This window comes from Strigops habroptila, chromosome 10 (genome assembly GCF_004027225.2).
Source record: "Strigops habroptila isolate Jane chromosome 10, bStrHab1.2.pri, whole genome shotgun sequence".
Lineage (NCBI taxonomy): Eukaryota > Metazoa > Chordata > Aves > Psittaciformes > Psittacidae > Strigops > Strigops habroptila.
This window is the reverse complement of record NC_046359.1, coordinates 4364026-4384874: the sequence shown is the minus strand read 5'-3', so window position 1 is coordinate 4384874 and position 20849 is coordinate 4364026. Positions and strand designations below refer to the sequence as shown.

At 36.9% G+C, this 20849-nt stretch overlaps 1 protein-coding gene across 2 annotated transcripts in view; it reads left to right on the top strand.

The window, feature by feature from the left end:
• The window catches only part of ESR1 (estrogen receptor 1), a 160436-nt gene that overhangs the window by 63388 nt on the left and 76199 nt on the right, over nucleotides 1–20849 (top strand). For both annotated transcript variants that reach the window (XM_030498911.1, XM_030498912.1), the window contains exon 3: nucleotides 12913–13103. In XM_030498911.1, coding sequence (XP_030354771.1) covers nucleotides 12913–13103 — 191 coding nt within the window. The remainder of the gene's footprint in view (nucleotides 1–12912; nucleotides 13104–20849) is intronic.

Genomic DNA, 20849 nt, shown 5'->3' with positions numbered 1-20849 from the left:
TTTGTTGTTGTGAGGAATAAGAAATGACACAAATAGATCAGATGGATTTGTCAAAACAAAAAGCAACTTCTTAAGGTCTTGAAACAAAATTATTATCAACACAAAAGGCAATTGCATGGATTTCTCACAGACCTAGTTTCTCACACATTGCTGCATAAGTTACCCACAAAATATGTCTACAAGCAGTTTTGCAAACACATTATGTGCAATTGGCTGTATTTCCATTCATGAGCTGTGTTCTCTTTGCTTACTATTGATTGCATAATCAGTACATACAAATTTATTTATGGATATTATCAGAATGAAGAATTTAGATACTTTGAGATAATTTAGATAATGTAGATGTGTAAAACTTACTGTTTACTATTTGGTTACTACTGGTGATTGAGACACTTGCACATGAAAAAGAAACTGAAAATATAGAGGAATGAGGAAAAGATCATAGTCCAGTTTTTCAATCTGCGATTTTAATGCTTTATACTCTTGCAATGTAACCATTAGTCTGATCAATTGAAAGCTGCCACTGAAAGAGTTTTTTCCTCTGTCACATTTCTGGTCACAATTCCTGTGGCTGCATTAGTAAGCCAATGTGACCACACAGCTGGGATCCTTCCTTCTTCACCCTGCAGTTTCTGGCCTCTCCCTTGCCTCAAGTCTTTTGACTGTGTGTCGAATAGCATTAATTTGGTACTCTGGGCCTAAGTATCCATAGCCAGAAATGAAGGCAGAGCAAGACTGCCTGGTCTGGCAGCAGTTTGCAGTTACTACTTCTTGGACATGAAGAAAAAATGACAGCCTTTATAGTCTTTAGCACTAAATTTTCAGAAGTGATGTCTAGGGATTACTTAGAGAGGTAACATTTGCAGCTCTCCTTGAAGGGAAGGAGAGCTGTAGGAGCTAAGAAATCTAAAACTTTGAAAATCAGTTTGGTGGAGTGTATTAAGTGGTATCCTTTAAGTAACAGTCTTTCCAGGTTCTATTTCTTATTACTTCTATTTTCTGTTTCTTACACTTTCACTGCTCTGTTTCAAATCCCAATATGTTTATCACATGGTTTACTGTTTGTTAATATTCAAAGAATGAATTAACATGCAGAGTTGAATTCAGCACTTTCCAGCTCTGCAGGTGATATGCAGGCCTTCTTGTATGCAATGACTGGTCAGTATGGCAGGTTTTCAGACTGGCTGTTTGTGTGCATTCTGTCATGCTTTCGTCACCTTTCCGTAGTTTGGTAACATTCAGCCATGTGCTTTTGTCCTATCTGTAACACTCATTATGCTTTTGAACACATGACTTTCAAGTCATATCTGAATTTCTGGGATGCATATTCCTTCTTCCATACACCAGCTATTACTGGTGCCTCTGTCTTTTCAGCTATCAGACAAGTGTTGCACCACAACATGCAGTGTACCAGTCTTAGACTGGATTTTGTCTGCTGCTGATACTTCAGGCTAGCCATGGTCTGCAAGGAAGTTAATCTGCTTGTATTACTGAGATTGTGCATGTCTCAGGTACTAGTTTGGTTTGATGAAACTGTCTTAAGCAAAAATGGGTCAGTATATTTAAGAACTTTTTTTCTCTTCACTGGGTCGTAGACTGTACACTCTTAGTCTAAGCAGTACAGAGGCTCTGTTTTTAGGGTTTACTGTTGTGGGGTAAGAAAAAGGAGCTGTGGATAAACCACAGATTCTGGAGGAAGTACACAAGCATTTTTACATGCAGGTGTCAGATTTTCCCAAATGCCTAATTTCTTCTCTGCTGACCATATTGTGTCTTTGGGCTTGGAACCTCTGCTTAGTCTTTTTCCTATATTCCTGCCAGCAGCTGGCATAGAGTGGCTTGTATGTGGCCTGGGTGGTAAACTCTTTGGGAAAAGATTTTTGTCTCTTTGTGCTTTATATCAATTGGTTCAAGAAGTCTGCATGCACCTTGATGAACTTCAAACTCTACTTTAAGTAGCCACCAGGGTTTATATTCTTGTGGCTAGAGCCGTCTGATTTCTTCGTTGGGACCATATGTAGCTGTAGCACTGTTTTGTTTCAAAAGTCTATTTTCAAATGCAGTGTACTCCTTAAAGTTACATTTTCAGCTTTAAATGTAGTTTTAAAGAAAAATAGCCATTTGAAATGATAGATTGGTTTAGATTGGAATTTTTAAAACAATATGTTATCTAAATTGTAATATTGTGTTATACAATCTGCATTCCTATTTAACATAACTTTTAGGTTGGTGTAAAAGAGAACATTTATATCTTTCAAGTGTTTTTCTTTAAGAACGTCTTGTTTAGTGTTGGTCATTAAAATATTTTCCTATGAATTCAATGAGGCTTGGGTAATTGGCTAAACTGCAGTCTTAATGTGTGCATCTGAAATATTTGGAAAGAGGCCTTGCCCAAGATTACAAGGAACTCACAAGCCCATAAAAGTCCTGCAAAGGCATGGTGAAGGAAGATTTATGACTGATTCCTGTGTTTTTGCTGGCATTTACCTTTAAAATAGTCTGGAGGTAAGAGTAAGAATCTGACAGCACTTCCTGAAACACCCTTTTCCAATCTGTTGAGTGCATTTAACCTTTTCCTTTCAGATGGTAGGATTGTGCTAGTTATTCTGAACTTAGGAAAGAAAAAAATGCCTAGTGACTGGGTAATTCTGAAGAAAGTTCTCTAGGAACAGTGACACCTTGAGAAAAAGACTTTTGGACGTATTACACTCTTCTATGAAAGGCTGAACTTCAGCTTTTTCACAAAAGCCATATTTTAATTCTAAGACTCATATAAGAAATGCAATTGTACAATTTTTGAGGCTTAGAAAACTTTGATGGAGACGAGTGTAACTGAATATTCCTAAAAGTGCGAAAGCTGTAGAAGATACACATCAGAGATTGTCAGCTGAAGCTGGCATTTTGTTTTAATTTTCATGCTTCCAGCTTTTCAAATGTACTTTATTCTTCAGATTGTTTACACTAAGTGAATTGTCCTGTGTCCACGGTCCCAGAGTGCTTGCCTACCAGGCCTTCCACTTTAACACACTTGTGGACACAGCTGATTTCCACACTCAGGCTCCTGTTTCTTTTGCCCCCAGAGCCATACAACCACACACCAACTTGGTATTGCTGCCAGAAAATCATATCTATGTAGTGCCTAGAGGCACTTTGTCTGTCAGCAGCTTTTTCATCAATTTTGGCATGCTTTTAGACAGTGGATTAGAGTTTTTCCTCAGATTGTATGACTCTTCACACACTAGCGTCTGTGGGATTGCCTAACTGAGTGAGAGAGATAGTGTCAGAGGCAGATAGCGCACAGGCAAAACTGTGCCTGGCAGGAGGTAGAAATGAGTAGAGAAACCCTGAGCAAGTTGGCTGGTCATTATTTTGGATCCTAGGGAACTGGATCAAAATATTTACTTTACTGGTGTTGTTCCTTAAAGAGTAGGAGGATCATTCAATGATCAGAGATTCGAAAGATACATCAAAACAATAATTGAGAGAGCTGTAAATGGGCCACTTGAAATGTAAGTATGTAAGAGGATGTTTTTCTAGTGCTGCTTACCAGAACAGAAATCTGAAACATTAAATATTTCTCAAATTCACTAAGGGTCAGTGCAGTGCCCAGCCTTTGGAAAGAAGAAATCTAGTGCACAAGTAAAATAATTGGGGAATTACTAAATAGGGAAAAGGACTGCAGAATGAAAAAATTCTAAGGGGTAGAGAAGATCATAAGCTAAATAAAAGTCAACAGAGTAATCTCTTGCAGAGAAGGCAAAATGTTTTTCTTTCTTCAGAAGTGAAATTCTGGTAAGAAATATTATGGCATTTATCTCATATTATGGCTTGCATGGCATCTCTCAATTAGTTTTTCAAAGATGTGCTTATGGCCCCCATTTTATCCCTTGGACAAAGTGTTCTGGCACATAGAACCTCAGGACTCCAATGGGAGCGGTTACTTGCCTTATAAGAGATGCAGTCCCATTCCAGAGGAGAAAAGATAGAAGTACAAATATTTGTGTTGTTTCTGGGGTTTTTTTTCTTTTTTTTTTTTTTTTTTAACTTAGTATTTTTTAATTCTGTTTGGACTGACTTGATACATCATACGTTTTCTTGTTGATAGTTCATAGAACTTATAATGAGCTGCTCACTAGAGAATTTCAGAAATTTTAAGTTCAGCCTTGGTAAATAATACATAATTTTGTCCTTTAATGATTAACAATTTATATGTGGTCAACAAATGGCAGTACTAAGGTCCTTCAATCCTCCTTTAGTTACAAATTGCAGTAAGTGCTTGTGGAAATGGTGGGGCAGGTCAAAAGAAAGTAGGATGGTGTATTAACAGGAGCTAAGAAATCAGGCACCAGAGGAGAGTTTTTTCTTTCTGGATAGGGACACTGAGACTGGAAGGAAAAGCCCAAAGGTGGATGTGAGGGTATTGAATGCGACAAGAGGAGATGAGTGGGTCAAGCAAGAGCACTTGACAATAGCTGTGGGAGGAGAGAGCAGACATTCCGACTGACAGCAGTGGTAGCAGCCTCTGTGTATTTATTAGCTTTTGCTTATTCTCATAAACCAAAATAGAATAAAGGACTCACAGTGTCCCTGTTTACAGATGTTAGCAGGTATCATTGACGTCCTTCCTCTGCTGCTTGGGAATGACAATGATCTCCTGCCATCTCCTGCTGTGTTAAGGCAAATAAGAGGTATACCAATGTGTCCCAGCCCTGCTATCTGTGACTATAAATATGAGGCAGAAGGACAACACTTTTGGTTTTTCAGATGTCTTCTTTAAAAGGGAAGAAATTGCATAAAGAAAAAAAAATATTTGCAAACTTGTATTTTTAATAAGCCCAAATTAAGGTGACCTGTGCAAATCTTGTTTGGTCCCTTTCTGCCTTTGTGATTATTTTAATAATTATTTTCATAATTGTAAGATAATCAGAAGTGGGCTGCTCTTTCAATATGAAAGGATTAACTATGAAGTGTGCCATGGTCATATAGTGAAATATATCGCTGTTCATAAATTCTCATTTCTTACAGAGACTATAAGTTAAACAAGGAATAAGGCAAAAATTTCAGGAAGTATTATGTGAAGGCAGCTGATTGCTGGCCTGAAGAACTATATTCTCTGTCGAATTCTGCCACAAATGCTTCTGTGAAGTTTAAAAATAATTTGAATCAAACTCCTCACAAGTATTCTCATGTTGTATAGTAATTTTCTTTGTGCTGAATGGAAGTCCTACAGGCTGATTTATGTAAGTGTTGAACATTTACCTTTGCAATTGTAGACAAGGGAAGTAGCACTCTGCACATTCAAAATGTTATTTAATGGTGGGTACTTAAAAAACTCAGGTTGCACATAACTCAGTATATACTTTTGACCTCAATCTCTCTCAGCCTCATTTTTTATCCTTTCAACTCACAAGTGTATTGGAAAATACATTCATTAGCACCTGTCAACCATGCTCTAGCAGCATGGAAATACTGAAAGGAAATTATTTCTGATGTTATAGCTGAATTTTTATAGTGTGCTGAGAGAAAACACTGAACCGACACTGAACAGTCAGGAAAAAAAAAAATCAATCAAAAACCAAAAAAACCAAAGACAGAATAGCTGCTCATTTAATATATATTTATTTATTTATTTTTCTGTATACTGATGAGCTGTTACCCTTTGAAAAGTGTGGTCATATAATTAAAGATAACATACATACACACAGAAGGAGTAAATGAAGGTTTCAGCTGTGTTTGCAAGGTGCAGTTTAGCCATGTGCTATATTCAAAATCTTAATCTTTAATGTATATTCATGTAAAGCACCTGTGTGGGTGCTTCTGTGTTCACTTTCTGTACAGAAAGAAATATTTAACCTTTTGTGCATAAGGGAAAAAGAACAAAAGGCCAAACAGAAAATTGCCATTGCTTCAGAAATGTTTGAATTCTGGGCTACTCTGTGACATACAGTGACACCACCACTCTTCACTTAAGAGTAATGAAAATTACTGTGAGTTGTAGTGTAAATTGTGAGAAATAGCAGTGAGAAATAGAATGAAACAGAATCAATTTCTCAGTATTTATTAAAACGATTTTTTTGTATGAATTTAAATTTCAGACCTTTTGAATTTACAAATAGATTGAGCTCTTTCCGATTTTAAACTCACCCCCCAGCTCCCTGCCATTCCCAAGAAAAACTTCCCCATTTTTCAAAAGCTGGGTAAACTTCTGTGTTGTCAAGGGGACCAGCTGCAAAATGTTTAGCTCACATTTGTAAACCATGGGAAACCAATCCCAGGAGTGGAAGTATGGGAGAGGGAAATATTCAAAACATCCAAATTCATGTATTAAGCATGTCAACAAGGAGCCTGGGCTCCCTTCCTCTCTCATCAATAGAATCTCCAGGAAATGTGGATGGAGATGCTATAGACCACACAGTGACTGTGAATAGATACACCTCTCTAGACTTTCATATTAGTGACAGATCTGAGGAAAAAAAAAGAAAAAATTGTCAAAAATGAAGAATTATGGGACTGAAAGGATGTGAGAATTTATACTGACTTCAGCAAATAGCTTTAGGGGGGATTTTTCTTCACACACGGCATGGTTTAATTCTGGCATATGCAAATATAGTATTTCAATTACTCATTTTGAAATTAATCAGAGTTAAGGTTGAAGGAAGGTGATAAAACTAATGTCAAAGGAAATGTTTAATTTCATGTTGAATAAGTTTTGATGACCTAAGAAGATAGGCTTTTGTTTTTATGTTGATAGAGCCTGTCCTCAACACTACGATTTTTTGGCCAATACTAAGTTCTTTTTCTGAAGTTATTTTACTTTAGTTACCAAATAAAATTTTATTTTATTCTAGTTCTAAAGAAAACATTCCAGAGCCTTCTGCCTGTAAAATACATTTTCTGATACATTGTGAAATACTGTCAATATTTTAAGATTATTTTATTATTCAACTTTCATATAACTTCATTTGTTTTCATTTTTTTCTTCAATTTCTCTTTTATCACTTATCTTTTTTCCTGAACTGAGACCTGTCCTGTTCTTAGGTGGTTTTCTTGCCATTTTTTTTTCTTAGTTGGCCTTCACATGTATCTTCTGTTTATATTAACTCTTCTCACTCCTTTATGTCAATTATTTCTCCACCTCATCCATTCACTGCACTAGCTTAGGGTCTTCTACACAGGTAGTCCTGCTTAGGTGTCCCTGCACTCACTTTGAAGGAGGACACATGAGCCAAATTCATGAAATGAATGAGATGAAGCAACCAGAGGAGCATTTCTCCAGCAGGAAGGTCTCCTCCCACAATGTTGTCACAGCTGCTGTGCAGCTCCACTCCGGTGGCCTGCCTGGTTGCATTCTGTATTTCCCCTAGTGGAAAGACTTGTGAAAGCCCAGGGAGCTGTGCACGGCTGCAGGAAAGGGAAGAGGAGGGTCTGGCCATGCAGTCCATATAGAGATCTGAATTACAGGCAGCTTCTTCTCATCCTACAGCTTATTTTCACTCAGGAGTGTCAAACTTTCACAGGTATGTTTATACTACATAGAAATTGTCGATGAACTTAAATATTTGTCACTTTTATTGAGGTAGGCACTAAGCTGGAATGGACATCATCATTGTCTAAGAGAACTGCTTATTATTCTCATTTTTGATGCTGCAGCCAGAGACATTAACTTGATGACAATCAGGAAATAAACTGATGAGTGTGGAGCAAGAAAAGACTGCCTGTGTATTGGTTACCTAAACAAGGCCAGGACATGGCTGCAAACACCAGCACAATGGTTCTCACTGCTTTATAGCTTCACACTCCCAGGCACAGTTTGGCTTGTCTGGGTAAACCTCTACCAGCAGGCAGGACCTGTGCAAGGGTCCTTCTCCCTTGGTAGCATAGATAAAACCATCCTGTTTTGCGGAGGAAAAGACTTTAGCTCTGTGAATGAAGTGTGCTTAGAGCCATGGATTTGGAATCACTTACAATCAGGCCTCAGGTTGAGCCCTAGCTGATCTTCATCACTAGTAGCGGCTAAGCCAAGGAGTGCTGCTGGTTTCTGCTCCTTTTGCTGGAACTCACCCTCATTGCTGTAGCCAGTCTTGTGCCAATGCTGGCTCAGCATAGGGCTACCTACCAAGGTTCCATCTATCTTAATGTACCCTGTCATTCTGTCCATTTGATATTCAACTCCCTGTAAGAGATTCTCTCTACATCGTCAAGTTGTATTTAGCTTAATTACAACCTTAGGCTTTTTGGGATATTTGTTTTAAGCCAACATTTTCATTTGGATGGCGTATGATTTTTTTTCAGATTCATTAGACCTATTATCTGAGAGTATGAGTTTTGAGGTGCTTAATGTAGTTCACAATTTTCAGTTTATTTATATATTTAGTCATTCCTATTGCGGTACTTCTTGAGATGTCTTTTAAGTATTTTCAAGCACTTAATTCTGTTCAAACAATCTTTTATAACTATTTTTCCCCATATGGAATTTCACATTATAACAGCAGGTTAATTAATTTCATATTGAATAGTAGAATGGTGTTATAATAAGTCAAATCTGTGGAAAAGAATTTCTGCCTTTGAAATGGCCAGTAGTTTTGAGGCTTTTTATACTGGGAACTTCCATCCATTCTAGTAAGAAAGATTTAGCAGCTGCAGATTAAAATTTCTTGTATGAAAGTAAATTCAGAAAACTAGAATATCTCCAGGTGTCTCCTTTAACTGCTTAAATAACATTTGCGTAAAATCCTCCTACCTGTGAAATCTCTTTATTTCATATAGAACCCAATAAAAACTTGGGGTTGCAAATAAATTGGGCCTTACCTCACTGCTGAATGGATTGCGTACTGTGGGTTATCCTAAATTCATCCTACCTGCACCTCAGATTACTGTGATGTAAAAAACTGAGATTACATTACAAAAGTGTAATTCCTTTATGTAGCTATTCTTTTTATTTTAGTAAAGAAGGGGTTAATGATCTCGTGGCTGATTCAAAGCTGCAGGTGATGCATGAATATTTAAAGCAGAGGTGTCTTTTTTGCTAACACATTTATTGAAGAGCAAACTCAGTGCGACATAGGTGGAAAAATAAGAAAGTGAGTGTGGAAGACGAGTTTGTCCTGCTCTGTGGGTTCCAAAACACTTTTCGCTTTATGTCTGCTGTGTTGTTATATTTGGAAATGAGCAGTAAATTCTGAGGTTTTTTTGCTTTCTAATCTGTTCTGGTTTGGTGTGGGCCTTGGAAGGAGGGATTTATCTGGGGTTTTCTTTCTTTTTGATTTGTGTTTGTCTTTGGTAAACATTGTTGACAAGAACTTTTGCTCTTTTTTTTTGTTTGTTATTGTTATTGTTTGCACAGATTACAAAGGAAATTGTTGAAAAGGTTCTGCTATCGTATTTTGGGAATGATGATGTTGCCAAAGTTATTAAAGTTGGGTTAGGTTGTTGCACTATGTTCTCCAGAAGGCTAACCATTGAAACCTAACTGAGAACTGGATGAAGAGCAGACTGTTATTTTTTGTCAGGACACAGCATCAGTGGTCTGTGATGTGCACTAACTAGCAGCTGATTTCTGGGTGAAATTTGAGATGGTTTTTTTGATTTAGCAAGCTCTGTGTTACTGGGATACTCTTTTCCCAAAAAGATTTCCTCTTCACCTACTCTAATATGTACCACAGCTTATTTATTATCAGATTCCATTTCCATTGTATAAATGGGAAGGGGTGGTAGGATGTTATGTCTGGGTAGGATAGTGTTAGGGGTATTTTAGAGTGCTTCCCATTGTGATTCATGAAAGCCTGAATGCGGTGACTCTGCAAGGCCAGTTTGCAAAACCTTGCTCAAGTGGTGCTCAAGTGGCACTGATTAGTGGGGTGGGAAGTCAGCAAGGCTATCTTTAGATTCATTTTGCTCCATGAAGGTCTGTTGGCAGATTTATACTGCTCTTTTAATGTAACAAGTTTGTGTGCCATAAAGATCTAAGTCGAATATGAAATGCATGGGCATTATGGGCAGGTTTGAGCAGTGGTGTTGGTCCCCTGTCTGTCTGTGATCCCTTGTACCACGGATTCTGTGTGTGCTTACAGTGAGCACACTGCCTCATTGCCTCTGCTTGCAGCCTCCCTCTGAAAAAGTGGCCTCACCGTGTGACTGAGGATGGACAGAAACTGTGGGACAGACTCCCTGCAAGCAGTGTGGCCAAATCTCTCTTTACTGCATCTTACTTCTTAGTGTTTATGTATCTTATTTTCTTTGGAGTGTATATTTTTCATGAGATTTCTTATCTATTGTAGATAGAAAAAGCACTGCTTTTTTTGTCTCAGTCTAGTTTTCAGTCATTTTTTATTATTCTCAAATATAGCTTTAATAAAAAAATATTTGCGAACGTAGTCTTGATATGAGTGAAGCTAGATATTCTGAAAAGATGAAATTTGATTTATCTGGGCTGAGTGATGACTGATACTTTTTTTGTATTTCTTTACTCTCTTTTGCATTCACTTATTAGTTGAAGTGTTTTCTTTTGTATCCAACTAGGAAACACAGTTACCTATAGAACTGTGTATGTGTGTGGTATTGGAACTCTACTACATACCTTCAAAATTACGTAACTGTTTTGAAACTTGAGATTTTTTTCCTTTTACTGTTTTTTAAAAAGAAAACTTTAAAGTTAGAATTTAAAAAATTGTATTTATTTGTACTTTTCAATATGAAAATAATTTTGGGAACCTTATCTTGTATAACATGCATATGTTTAACAGTTTTAAAATATATAGTAAAAAATTATGAATATTTATCAGGTGGTCATGTATACCTAACTGACTAGTCTACTATTGTTAAAATTATATTGGCAGTTATTTACGTGCTTGCTGGTTTACTTCAAATATTTAAAACATTCCTGTTAATGGTTAATTTAAAGTCATTCTGAGAGGATGGATTAGGTGATCTAGCTGCAGGCAGGGGAGAGTGGGGTGGAGAAGATAAGAAACAACAGCTTTGATCAATGCTCGGTATAAAAAAAAGTAGTCAATTAAATGAGGCACTGGGATAAAGCAAATTCAAAGGAAGATTCAGGACCTGGAGAAGAACCAAGAAAAAACCTCCTAGGTCTGGTGGATTGGAAAGGGCAGTTACATGAACAATGTATGTGTTGTATTCATAACGATTTATTAATGATATTGTTTTCAACTTTTCACATTTTAATATCTAAAATACGCCTAGCTTGTTAAACTCATATTGTCAAAACTGTGACATTTTCCAGTTTTCTCATCTCACTAAAAAGCTGGAATTGTGTCATGTCAGCACTTCACCATTTGCAGTTTCTTCTGTTTCGCACAAGTCCCAAGGAAACAAAAATTATTTAAATAACCATTCAAAATTAACCAGCCTATCAGGCCTGGTGAAGTTTGGGCTTAAAAAATGCTGTTCTCCTGAATGATGCCACTAGCAGTTTCTGCTGTCTAACACAGCAAAGCCTCATGTTTCTCTAGTAACTGATATTCTTTCAAAGCTGTTCGATGCAAATATATTGTATTTGGGGACAGAAATCGTATATAAAAAGTTTCAAGGGGATGGATGGCAGCACATGAGAGTGTCCAGGTGGCTTTGGCTGGCAGAAAGCTTTTGGGCATTGAGATGGACTGTAGCAGGAAATGTCAGGGTGCTTTGGCTAGGTGAAAGAGGATGGTTGTATGTAAAATAATCAGAAAGCTGCTGGGGAGTATTGGTTTGGAGCAAGAAGGTACTATTGGTGCCAGATGCTTCAGTTCATCAAAACAAAGGAAGTTTTGCTGAATTGAAGAACAGTATAAGGCAAAAGTAGGTATGTAGGAAGAAATCTGAAACAGAGACTCCTAGTCTCCTGGGCTCAAAACCAGGATATGTTTGAGAAAACGTTAGGACTCTGAGGAGATAAGAACCACCTGTTTACTAAAATTAAAAGATGCATGGTAAGTGAACTACTGTAAACATTAGGATTCTTCATGCTTCAGCTTGTCTGATGCTGTCAAACCCAATTTTATTGGTTTCCTGGACAATTTGTAGCACAGACTCTTGCTGGAAAACATGATTTGCAAGAGCTGTTTGCCTTCCAGGAGCAATCCCAGAGTTCACTGCTGGTTCCCTTGGTAATTTCACATCCTCTCATCTTTTTGAATATTGTTTACCATACCTGAAGCAGCTGCTCATAATAATCTCTTATCAGATTCACTAGATGTGAGTTCATTGCCATTTACCTATAGATGTGTTCAGTGTTCAACATCATACTGCACGCCTCCATCACGTGCATTTCTAATATGTCTAGTAACATGTACATTACTGGAACAAAAATTCCTCAGGAACAACTTTTAATACCTTCTGGCTTTTCTTGTGCTAAAACCACTTATTAATTTTAACTAAAGTGATACAGTAGTGAGAATAGGGACTGTTTTATGCAGTATTATGTCTTTGACAATATAAGGAAAGTTTGCATGTCTGATTAGGCAATAATACTTGAAAATAGCCTGGTTACTAATTTAAGAGACTTGCAAATTTGGGTGCAACATTAAGTGATTTTTGCCTCAGATTCTCAAACTACCTACTGCAGTCATGCCAGATGCGTTGGACAGGAGCAGGTAAACAAATACATGTTGGTGGGTTTTTTTGGTTTTTTTTTTTTTAATTTCTTTGTAGTGTCTTGAGAAAAATTGATAATTTATCAAATAGTTTTTGAATTCTTCAAAGTAGAATGCCTAATAACATGAGATTGATTTGAGCGAAATTCCTCTGTACCTTACTTATTCTACACCTTTCCGACTAGAACAGAGTGTGATAAAGGATTGTTTTTCGTCCACCTATTGTTTCAAAACTAGATCTGCTCTTCTTACAGTCTGCAGGAGTGAATGAGACTTAAGCTCACTGAAAGAATTATGCTTGTTTTTTTGCTATTAACAGGCCAACCTCTGATAACAGGCGCCACAACATGCGGGAGAGGTTGCCCACTACCAACGAGAAAGGGAGCCTGTCCATGGAATCCACCAAGGAGACCCGGTACTGTGCTGTCTGCAACGACTATGCTTCAGGCTACCATTATGGGGTCTGGTCTTGTGAGGGCTGCAAAGCTTTTTTCAAAAGAAGTATTCAAGGTAATAAACTGTTCAAGTGAATCACCTTTACTCTTGAGGAAAATGTGAAGCTACCTGAGATTGCAGCCTGAGCAAAGCACAATGACATTTATTGGGTTTTTATATAGCAGCTACTGTGTTTTCCCATGTATTTTTACCTCTGTAGTTGGTGAATGCTTCTAGCAGGTATATAATACATTGTTACTTAGCCCAAGATTAATGAGGGAAAGAAAAGATTCTCTATGTTCTACTTGGTTTAGGTATTTCTGGCCATGGAGGCAATGAGAAATCCAATTTAAAAATCTGTATTAGATCAAGATGACCACTCTTTCAGGCTATGTATATCTCTTCTCTGAGACAAAGTTCTTATCCAAAACAATTTCTTTTTTTTTGAGAATTCCCTCTCAGATGAAGATTAATTCATGTTGATTGATTTACAAATCTTAATTTAGTGCTCCATTGGCAGGATGGTTCAATCTAAATCTCTACTCCTTGAAGATATGAGACGTCTTTTGAGAACCAATATTGAAAAAGAATGTTGCCTTGATGAAATAGTATTTGTATCTGTCAGCAAAACAGGGCTTTGAACTATACACAGAGTGGATTAGTTCACACTCTTGTTATGGCTAAAAGTATACTGTGCAAGGTGTCCAGTGGAGTAAAAGGCATCTAACAGAAACAGTGTTAATTACCATGACCGAGATAATTCTTGATTTAAATGCCTGTCGCTCTGTGGAATGAATACTTTTTAGCTTTGTACAACACTTCCTAAACTGAGTAAGAAGTAAGTATGATTCTGCTGAAAATATGGGCATTGCTCAGTATCTAAGTCTTATTTTGGAGAAGAAAATAAAACAGGTTTCTTCCTTTCCAAACAGAAAGCTGGTAAGGTGGTATGCTTTTGTTTGGTTTCTATAGGTTTTTTTAAAATCTCTAGGTGATACGTGGGCACATAAATTCTCGTATTTCCTTTTTTGAAGTGAGCATAGTGAGAAACAGTTTTTACTTCATAGCAGGTGTGATTATTGCCTATTTTGTTGCATGACTACAACTGAAACGAGTTAAATAAGACTTCCAGCATTCAACTCAGACTTTTCCCCATCTTAAAAAAAAAAGTGAAAGATTGGCTGTGGTGTAGACATTAATGAAATTATTCCATGTCAGTGATTAGCTAATATTTATATTTCTGCTTTATCAGACTCATCCAAATGATTTTTAGAACAGAGAGTGGTTACAGCCAGAGGTCAATAATAAGCAACACTGGACAAAGAAAGTGTGATATGCTTTTGTCTTGACTTACTTATACTTGTGAGATGGGTAGAACAGCTCCCTTATGGAATGTTTTTCATTATTCTTCATTTTAACTTTCCCTGACTAAATCAGAATTATTGTTAGAGTTTTAAAATTCTGTCCCTGTACTTGAACTGTCAGCAACAAAATGAAAATTCCAATATTCATAAGAAAAATTCAGAATTACCAAGTAGTTGTACAGCACAGATCTTCAGCTTTTGGCCATTATGAAAGTAAGAAATTAATCTGACCTTTTCATTGAGTTCTCCAGTTCTGCTGTCAGCACTTAAGTGGTTTTGCCCTAGTCTTCATGTGGATAAATGCTGTGGTGCTGACAATGTTATCTATTTATGCTACAGTACATGCTAACTAGTAAATTCAGTTCTTGCTATGATCATACATTTAACATAATTTTGAAGTAGGTAAGCTTTAAAAATGTAAGTAAGTCTTAAATTTCCAGTATCCCGTAAAATGTCTTTCTTGATCATTAAGTCATGTTTCCTCTAATTTAAGACCATTGCTTCTTGTGCTATCCCTTTTGGGCATGAATAAAGCTTATTACAACAACCTTTTACATAGTTGAAGGCTGTTATCATATCTTTCCTCAGTCTTCTCTTTTTTAGACTAAACAAACACACTTCTTTCTAGACTTCTGATTTCATTTGTTAAACTTCTCTATGCTTTCTCCAGTTGATCCACCTCTTTTGTGGTTAACAACTATTATAAAAAAATACACCCACTAATATCAAGAAAGTAGTTCAAGAACGTGAGTATTTAAGAGAGAATTGTGGTCACTTGATCACAGATGAAAAGTCCTCTACAGGACTTTTAAAGTCATAGGTACCCAGTCTTGATGAGCTAAGGGAGTTTTTGAATTTCCCACTGGATCTGGAAGCAATCTCTACCTCATCAATTACATGTTCTTGTTGGACATGTGCCCAATTTATGAAAACGACAGTATTTTTAGATTGAAAATACATGAGAGAGCATCTCATTTACCTTGCAGACAGTAAAAATTTTAAATAGGCTGTGATCAGATATCTAGGAATGAATATTACTAATGTGTAGGTGTATAGGTAGAAGAAAATGTGAACTAAGTATTATTATTGTATATATGATATGCATTCCTAAAAAAGGGTCAAAAATTTCCTGTGAATCATAGCATTAAACTGTACTGAGGTACACAGGACTTGTTTATATAAATAAAAGTAGCACAGAATGTTTTCAGCAAAGATTTTTGTTCCTCTTTATAATGTGCCTTTCTTTAAATGCAAGATAACCTCACTTTTGTGCTTTGTGGTCCTGTATTTCTCAATACATAGATAGTATGAGGTGATTGGTCTTTTTTATAATTCTCGTCAGAGATTTTATAGGACGATTGCTATAATGAAGTTTGGTGTTCTTAATAGACTGTAGTCAAACATTCTATATGGTCCTTAATAGAACCGCAGGGAAAAGTAAGTACAGACATGAACAATGAACAAGCTGTATGGAGTAATCCATTTCCTCCCTGTGTATCTGTTATTCTCAGTGAAGGTATCTCTGCTTAATTGCATAAGTATATACTTATATTTTGGGAAAACTCACATCTACATTGGACCTTACCTGAGGTGGACATGGCCAGCTTCATTTTTATCTAGGGGAGCTGGAATGGTTCTGGAAATACTTTGTGAATTTTAAATGCTAAATTCAGTTGTTTTTCTTTGCTGTCAAGCAGTTAAAGCTTAAAAGGCAACCTGGATTAGTAACTGTCTTTCAATATGTGTAACTGCTCAATTTAGTTTAAACAACAGATGGTTGATGGTAAAGCTCAACTGCCTCCTGAAGCTGCCTGTGTCGGTCTATTTTGTTAGTTTATGTCCCAAAAGTGATTTGGGACCTTGTTTTGAAAAATTCTGTGCAGACTGATATTAGTGTATAATGTTTCGTGGGAGAGAAAAATCATGACACCAAGAACACTGTGTTGCTTGGTGATAGAAGAGTGCTTTATTCTTTGCCCAGCATATGTAGCCTTCAGGAACATACTTGGTCAACTGACTTAAATCTAGAAGCATAACAAGTAGTCACACCACAGCACACTGTACTTCTCAATTAAAATATTTATGGATTTTAGGACCAAGAAGGGCCATTAGATCATTAAGCCTGGTCTTCTCTCAATATAAGCTTTATTTGCTATCTATGTACAAAGTCCACTAATTTATTGGAGGTAAATCTTTTAGAAGATGCCCTGCCTTTATCTGTGGGCTCAAAAGCTTTCTTACAATGATTGCTTATTCTAATGATTTGTCATTGCATCTGCTAAAAAATTACATTTCTAATTTTAATTACTTTGGCTTTTACATTGCACCAACGAACTGGTCTCAGCATCTAGTATCTCTCTCCTGCAGGAAGTTCTTCCAACTTCAGTTGTTACAATCAGATCACCTTGGTACCATAAGTGAACTAAAATGTTTCTATCTTCTGCTGTATATCTTTCTATCTTTTGAATCCTTTATTTTTGCACCTTTTCTGATCCCTCCACGCTCATAATAGCCTCTTAAAAAATTGGATATAAGGATTGGATGAAGTATTTTAACATCAGCATTAAAAATGCCATTTACAAATTAAAAATCCCCTTGTGACTCACACATTCTTCCTCCCTCCTTCCAATTCTCTTGTTTTTGGATAGGCACCAAAGAGTACAGGACAGGAGGGAATTACTCATACCATCTCTGACAAGCATCCAACAAATGCCTGCATATGTGGGGCTGAGAACTCCCAGTGGGATCACAAGGGATTCAGAACAACTGAGTGGTAGTGCCTTACACTGGAGAGTATTTTGATCTCAGAATTGCTGAAGTATTTTACAGATCCCCAGTTCTACTTCCCTGCCTCCTTCACGTGCCCTTCTGATGTTTTTCAGGTGCACCTTCTCTGTCGTTTCTCACAGCTGTATACTCAGCAAATATCTGGGATATTTCACAAATATTCAGTTAAGAAATACTGCATGATGGGAGGCAGTACCAGTCCAAAAAGAACAGGTTGGCAAATAAGAATGGATGAATAGGCATGCTGAATGATTCTAGAGGCCTGCCATTAATGTGTTGATCACAGAGATATAGCAGCCTTCAAAGTGCAGAAATTCCTGAAGCAGGGAAGTATTTTAGTTTTGTGGCTTGAGCATGGACTTTATTTAACAGCTATACCTTTGTCTGATCATCAAGTAGGAGAGTTTTGGCAGTAGACTTTGAGTGTTATCAATTGTTTTAACTTCACAGTGATAGAACTGTACTTTGTCGAAAATATGTAGTTCAAACTTTAATGCTAGGAGTAGTGGTAATATATATGTATTTTTATCTGATTTAGAGGGAAGTTAATGCCTAATAAGTGGGTGTTAAGGTAATGCTGCAGTGCAGCAGTTCTATATGGTCAATTGAGGAGATTTCTGAGATCTTCCCTTTAACTTTCCCTTACTGTCTTCTACTTTCATGGTATTTTTGTAATCTCTTTGATAACAGCTGCAAATGCTGCACAGATCCTGCAGCCAAGAAGACAGAAACTCCCTAGTAAGACTGCTTGTATATTGATTCTATGAGTTGTCAGCAGAAAGATCAAAATTACAAAACATGAACCCAAATGAAATTAACAGAGGACATCACAGCCAATAAACATGGGGGTGTAGACCAGTATCTAGTCTCAGGGTGGAAAACACACGGTTCTAGTTTGAGAGGTGAGGTGACTGACTGTAGCAAGTTCAATGGCTAGAAAATCTGTGTGGGAAGTCCACCAGGGTTTAGCCATAACTGAGACTACTCTAACTGCCTGTGTTCAGACAGGTTCTTCTGAAACTTCTTTTAGTTTATTTTTGTGGTTTAGTAGTTTTTCTCTAGAAAAATGCTCTGATCTTTGTCCCCTAATGTGTATTTTTAATATCACTACTCTAATTGATGTGATCTTGTTTCAGAAACTTGGGTGTTATTGAAAGGCAAGAGTCAATACCTCTTCTTCTCTAGTAAAGCAATTTTGAATGTGGTACTTTTCCAGTGAGTTTTAAGCACTGTGTTCAGCATGGATATGACAGTGACTTAAGATGTTAGCATCTAAGATACTGCTTTATTTTTCATGGTCTAAGCAAATTCAGGCTAAGCAAACTTAGGGCTGCAGTGGGCATTGAGCCTTAGTCCATCTTTCTGTCCTGTGAAACGATTAACTGTTGCCTACTTCTTACATACGTTTATTGAACTACTTCTTAAAAACCAGTGGCTTGACCCAATGTTTTCTCTTCCTTATCCTTGAAGGCTGCTGTGAAATTTGAATCTTCCTTCCTACAGGTTAAGCTCATCACTTATTTTCCTGTCTATCATGCCACAGAAAACAAATTGTTCTTTTTCCTTCGGCAACAGCCTTTAAAGCATGGAAGATCGATATTATACTTTAAAAAATAAATTATTCTGGCTTACCTAACCTGAAGAAATAGTTTATTCAACCTCTTTTTCATAGGTTTTGTTTTCTAGAGTTCTAATCTTCTAGTTGTTGTATTTTGGAGATTCTACACTTTGTCCTGTTTTTGGTTTTGTTTTGTTTTTATCTTGATTTACTTCTATATGGTGCTTTACGAGTACTGAACAGAGCAATAGAATTACCATACAAGCCGAAACAGTGGTATTTGTCTGCATCTCTTACACTGTAATGTTTGCCTTATTTACAAAACCATGACACTGTTCACTCATAATCAGTGCTTGATGCAAAGTAAACTTAAACGTACTTTTCTAGAGAAGAAACCACTTCTTTCCCATGTTGCTTTGTGCACCTGATTATTCCAGTTTTAATGTAGTGATTTATACTGGTCCTTACTTTTGTGCTGCTTTTTCCTCATAGGCTATCTCCAGTTTGCCAAATAATTTAGGATTCTCATCCTGTAGACTTCTGCTATTTATTTCAGATTTATTTCTGTCTGACTAGCAGAGTAGTCTGGTCTTTTCCCTGTTCTTCTAACTCATATAAATGTCATCTACGATTTAATAACATTTAATAAAATAAATACTCCATTGCCCATCAATGAGGAAAATACTGTATCGGAATGGATCCAGGACAGACACTATGGAGCCTCATTCAATATCAGCTTCCATGGTAACAGTGAACTCTGATAGTTCTTCCTGAGACTGGTTTTCTGAAACCATCTAAACTGTATTTTCCTAGCTGACATATGAAATGTCACCCCAGGCAAAGCTGAAAATCTCTCTCAAGTTGGGCAACACACTTTACTGGAAAGTAGAGAGTAAGCACTGATTGTTACTTGGTACTGATTGTTACCTGGTGCTGATTGTTGGCGCCAATCGCTGCGCAGCACTCATGGTTGCTCACACTTCCTATGGCCATTCAAATCTTCCATGCTTGCCCCTCTCAATGCCCGAACAGTGTCAGCCTCTCTCGGGAGAGCTGCTGGCTCCTGGTGGGGAGGAGGCAGCCTCTTCACTGCTGCCTCTGCCATCGTGCTTAGGTGGCTGGGTACCACTTCATAACACCTCACCACCAGATCAAACAGCAAAATCCCCCTTAAACGGTATTTTGTGTGACAAGTATTTAATAAGTATTTGATTTGGAAACTCATGATATTCCCAGCTCAGGGCTGAGCCCAGCAGCATTTCAAAATATTCACACAAAAAAGGAAAAAAAAAAAAGGAAAAAAAAAAAAGAAAAAAAGAGCTTTACATTTACAAATTGCAAGAGAACATGTTTGTTTGTCCAGCAGGAAAGTGCTTAACTGTTCCACTTGGGTTTAGAAAGTGTAAAGGGAAATATGTTTTTGTAACTTCATTTTGTAACTTCATAACTCAGGTGAGTATATTGATTTAAACCAGCTTCACTCTCACTAACTTCCAGACTTTTTGTAGGTTAAGTTGTCCTTTGCAGTCGCTTTTGAAAGGTGGAAATTAAACTAGGGAGAGCTGTGTAAGATTGTTAAAGTGATAAATGTACTGGAAGTGCATGAAGTGATCTTTGACATGATGTATTTCCAAAAGGAGACTATTAACAAAATATATTGAAATATGTGTACTAGTTCAGAGTAACTAAATGAAGTAGCACGGCAATTAAGTGCTGGTATAGTTTAGTAATAGATGTAGTAAATACCTCATCTGAATCCTTTGAATAAGATTATGTATTTCTCTCAAATATTTTAATTTAGTCAGAAATTGTTGAAATAGTTGGACTGCCTTTGTTATAAATAAGTTATTCCCCACTCTAAAATGTGGCAGGACATACGCAGGAAAACAGACTAAGGTATCTTTTTTGACTCTTCTGATTATAAAATGGATGAATCTTATATGAAATGTGGATCAAGTTAGGGTATAAATGAGCAAACCAAGGAGCATAGATATACATCAGTAAATGAAAGAAGAGAATAAATAGGTTTTTCATTACCTGAAAAGGTTTTGCATAGGCAGAAAAGAGGCTTTTGGTCAAAATACTGATATTAAAGATCAGTATATTCATTTA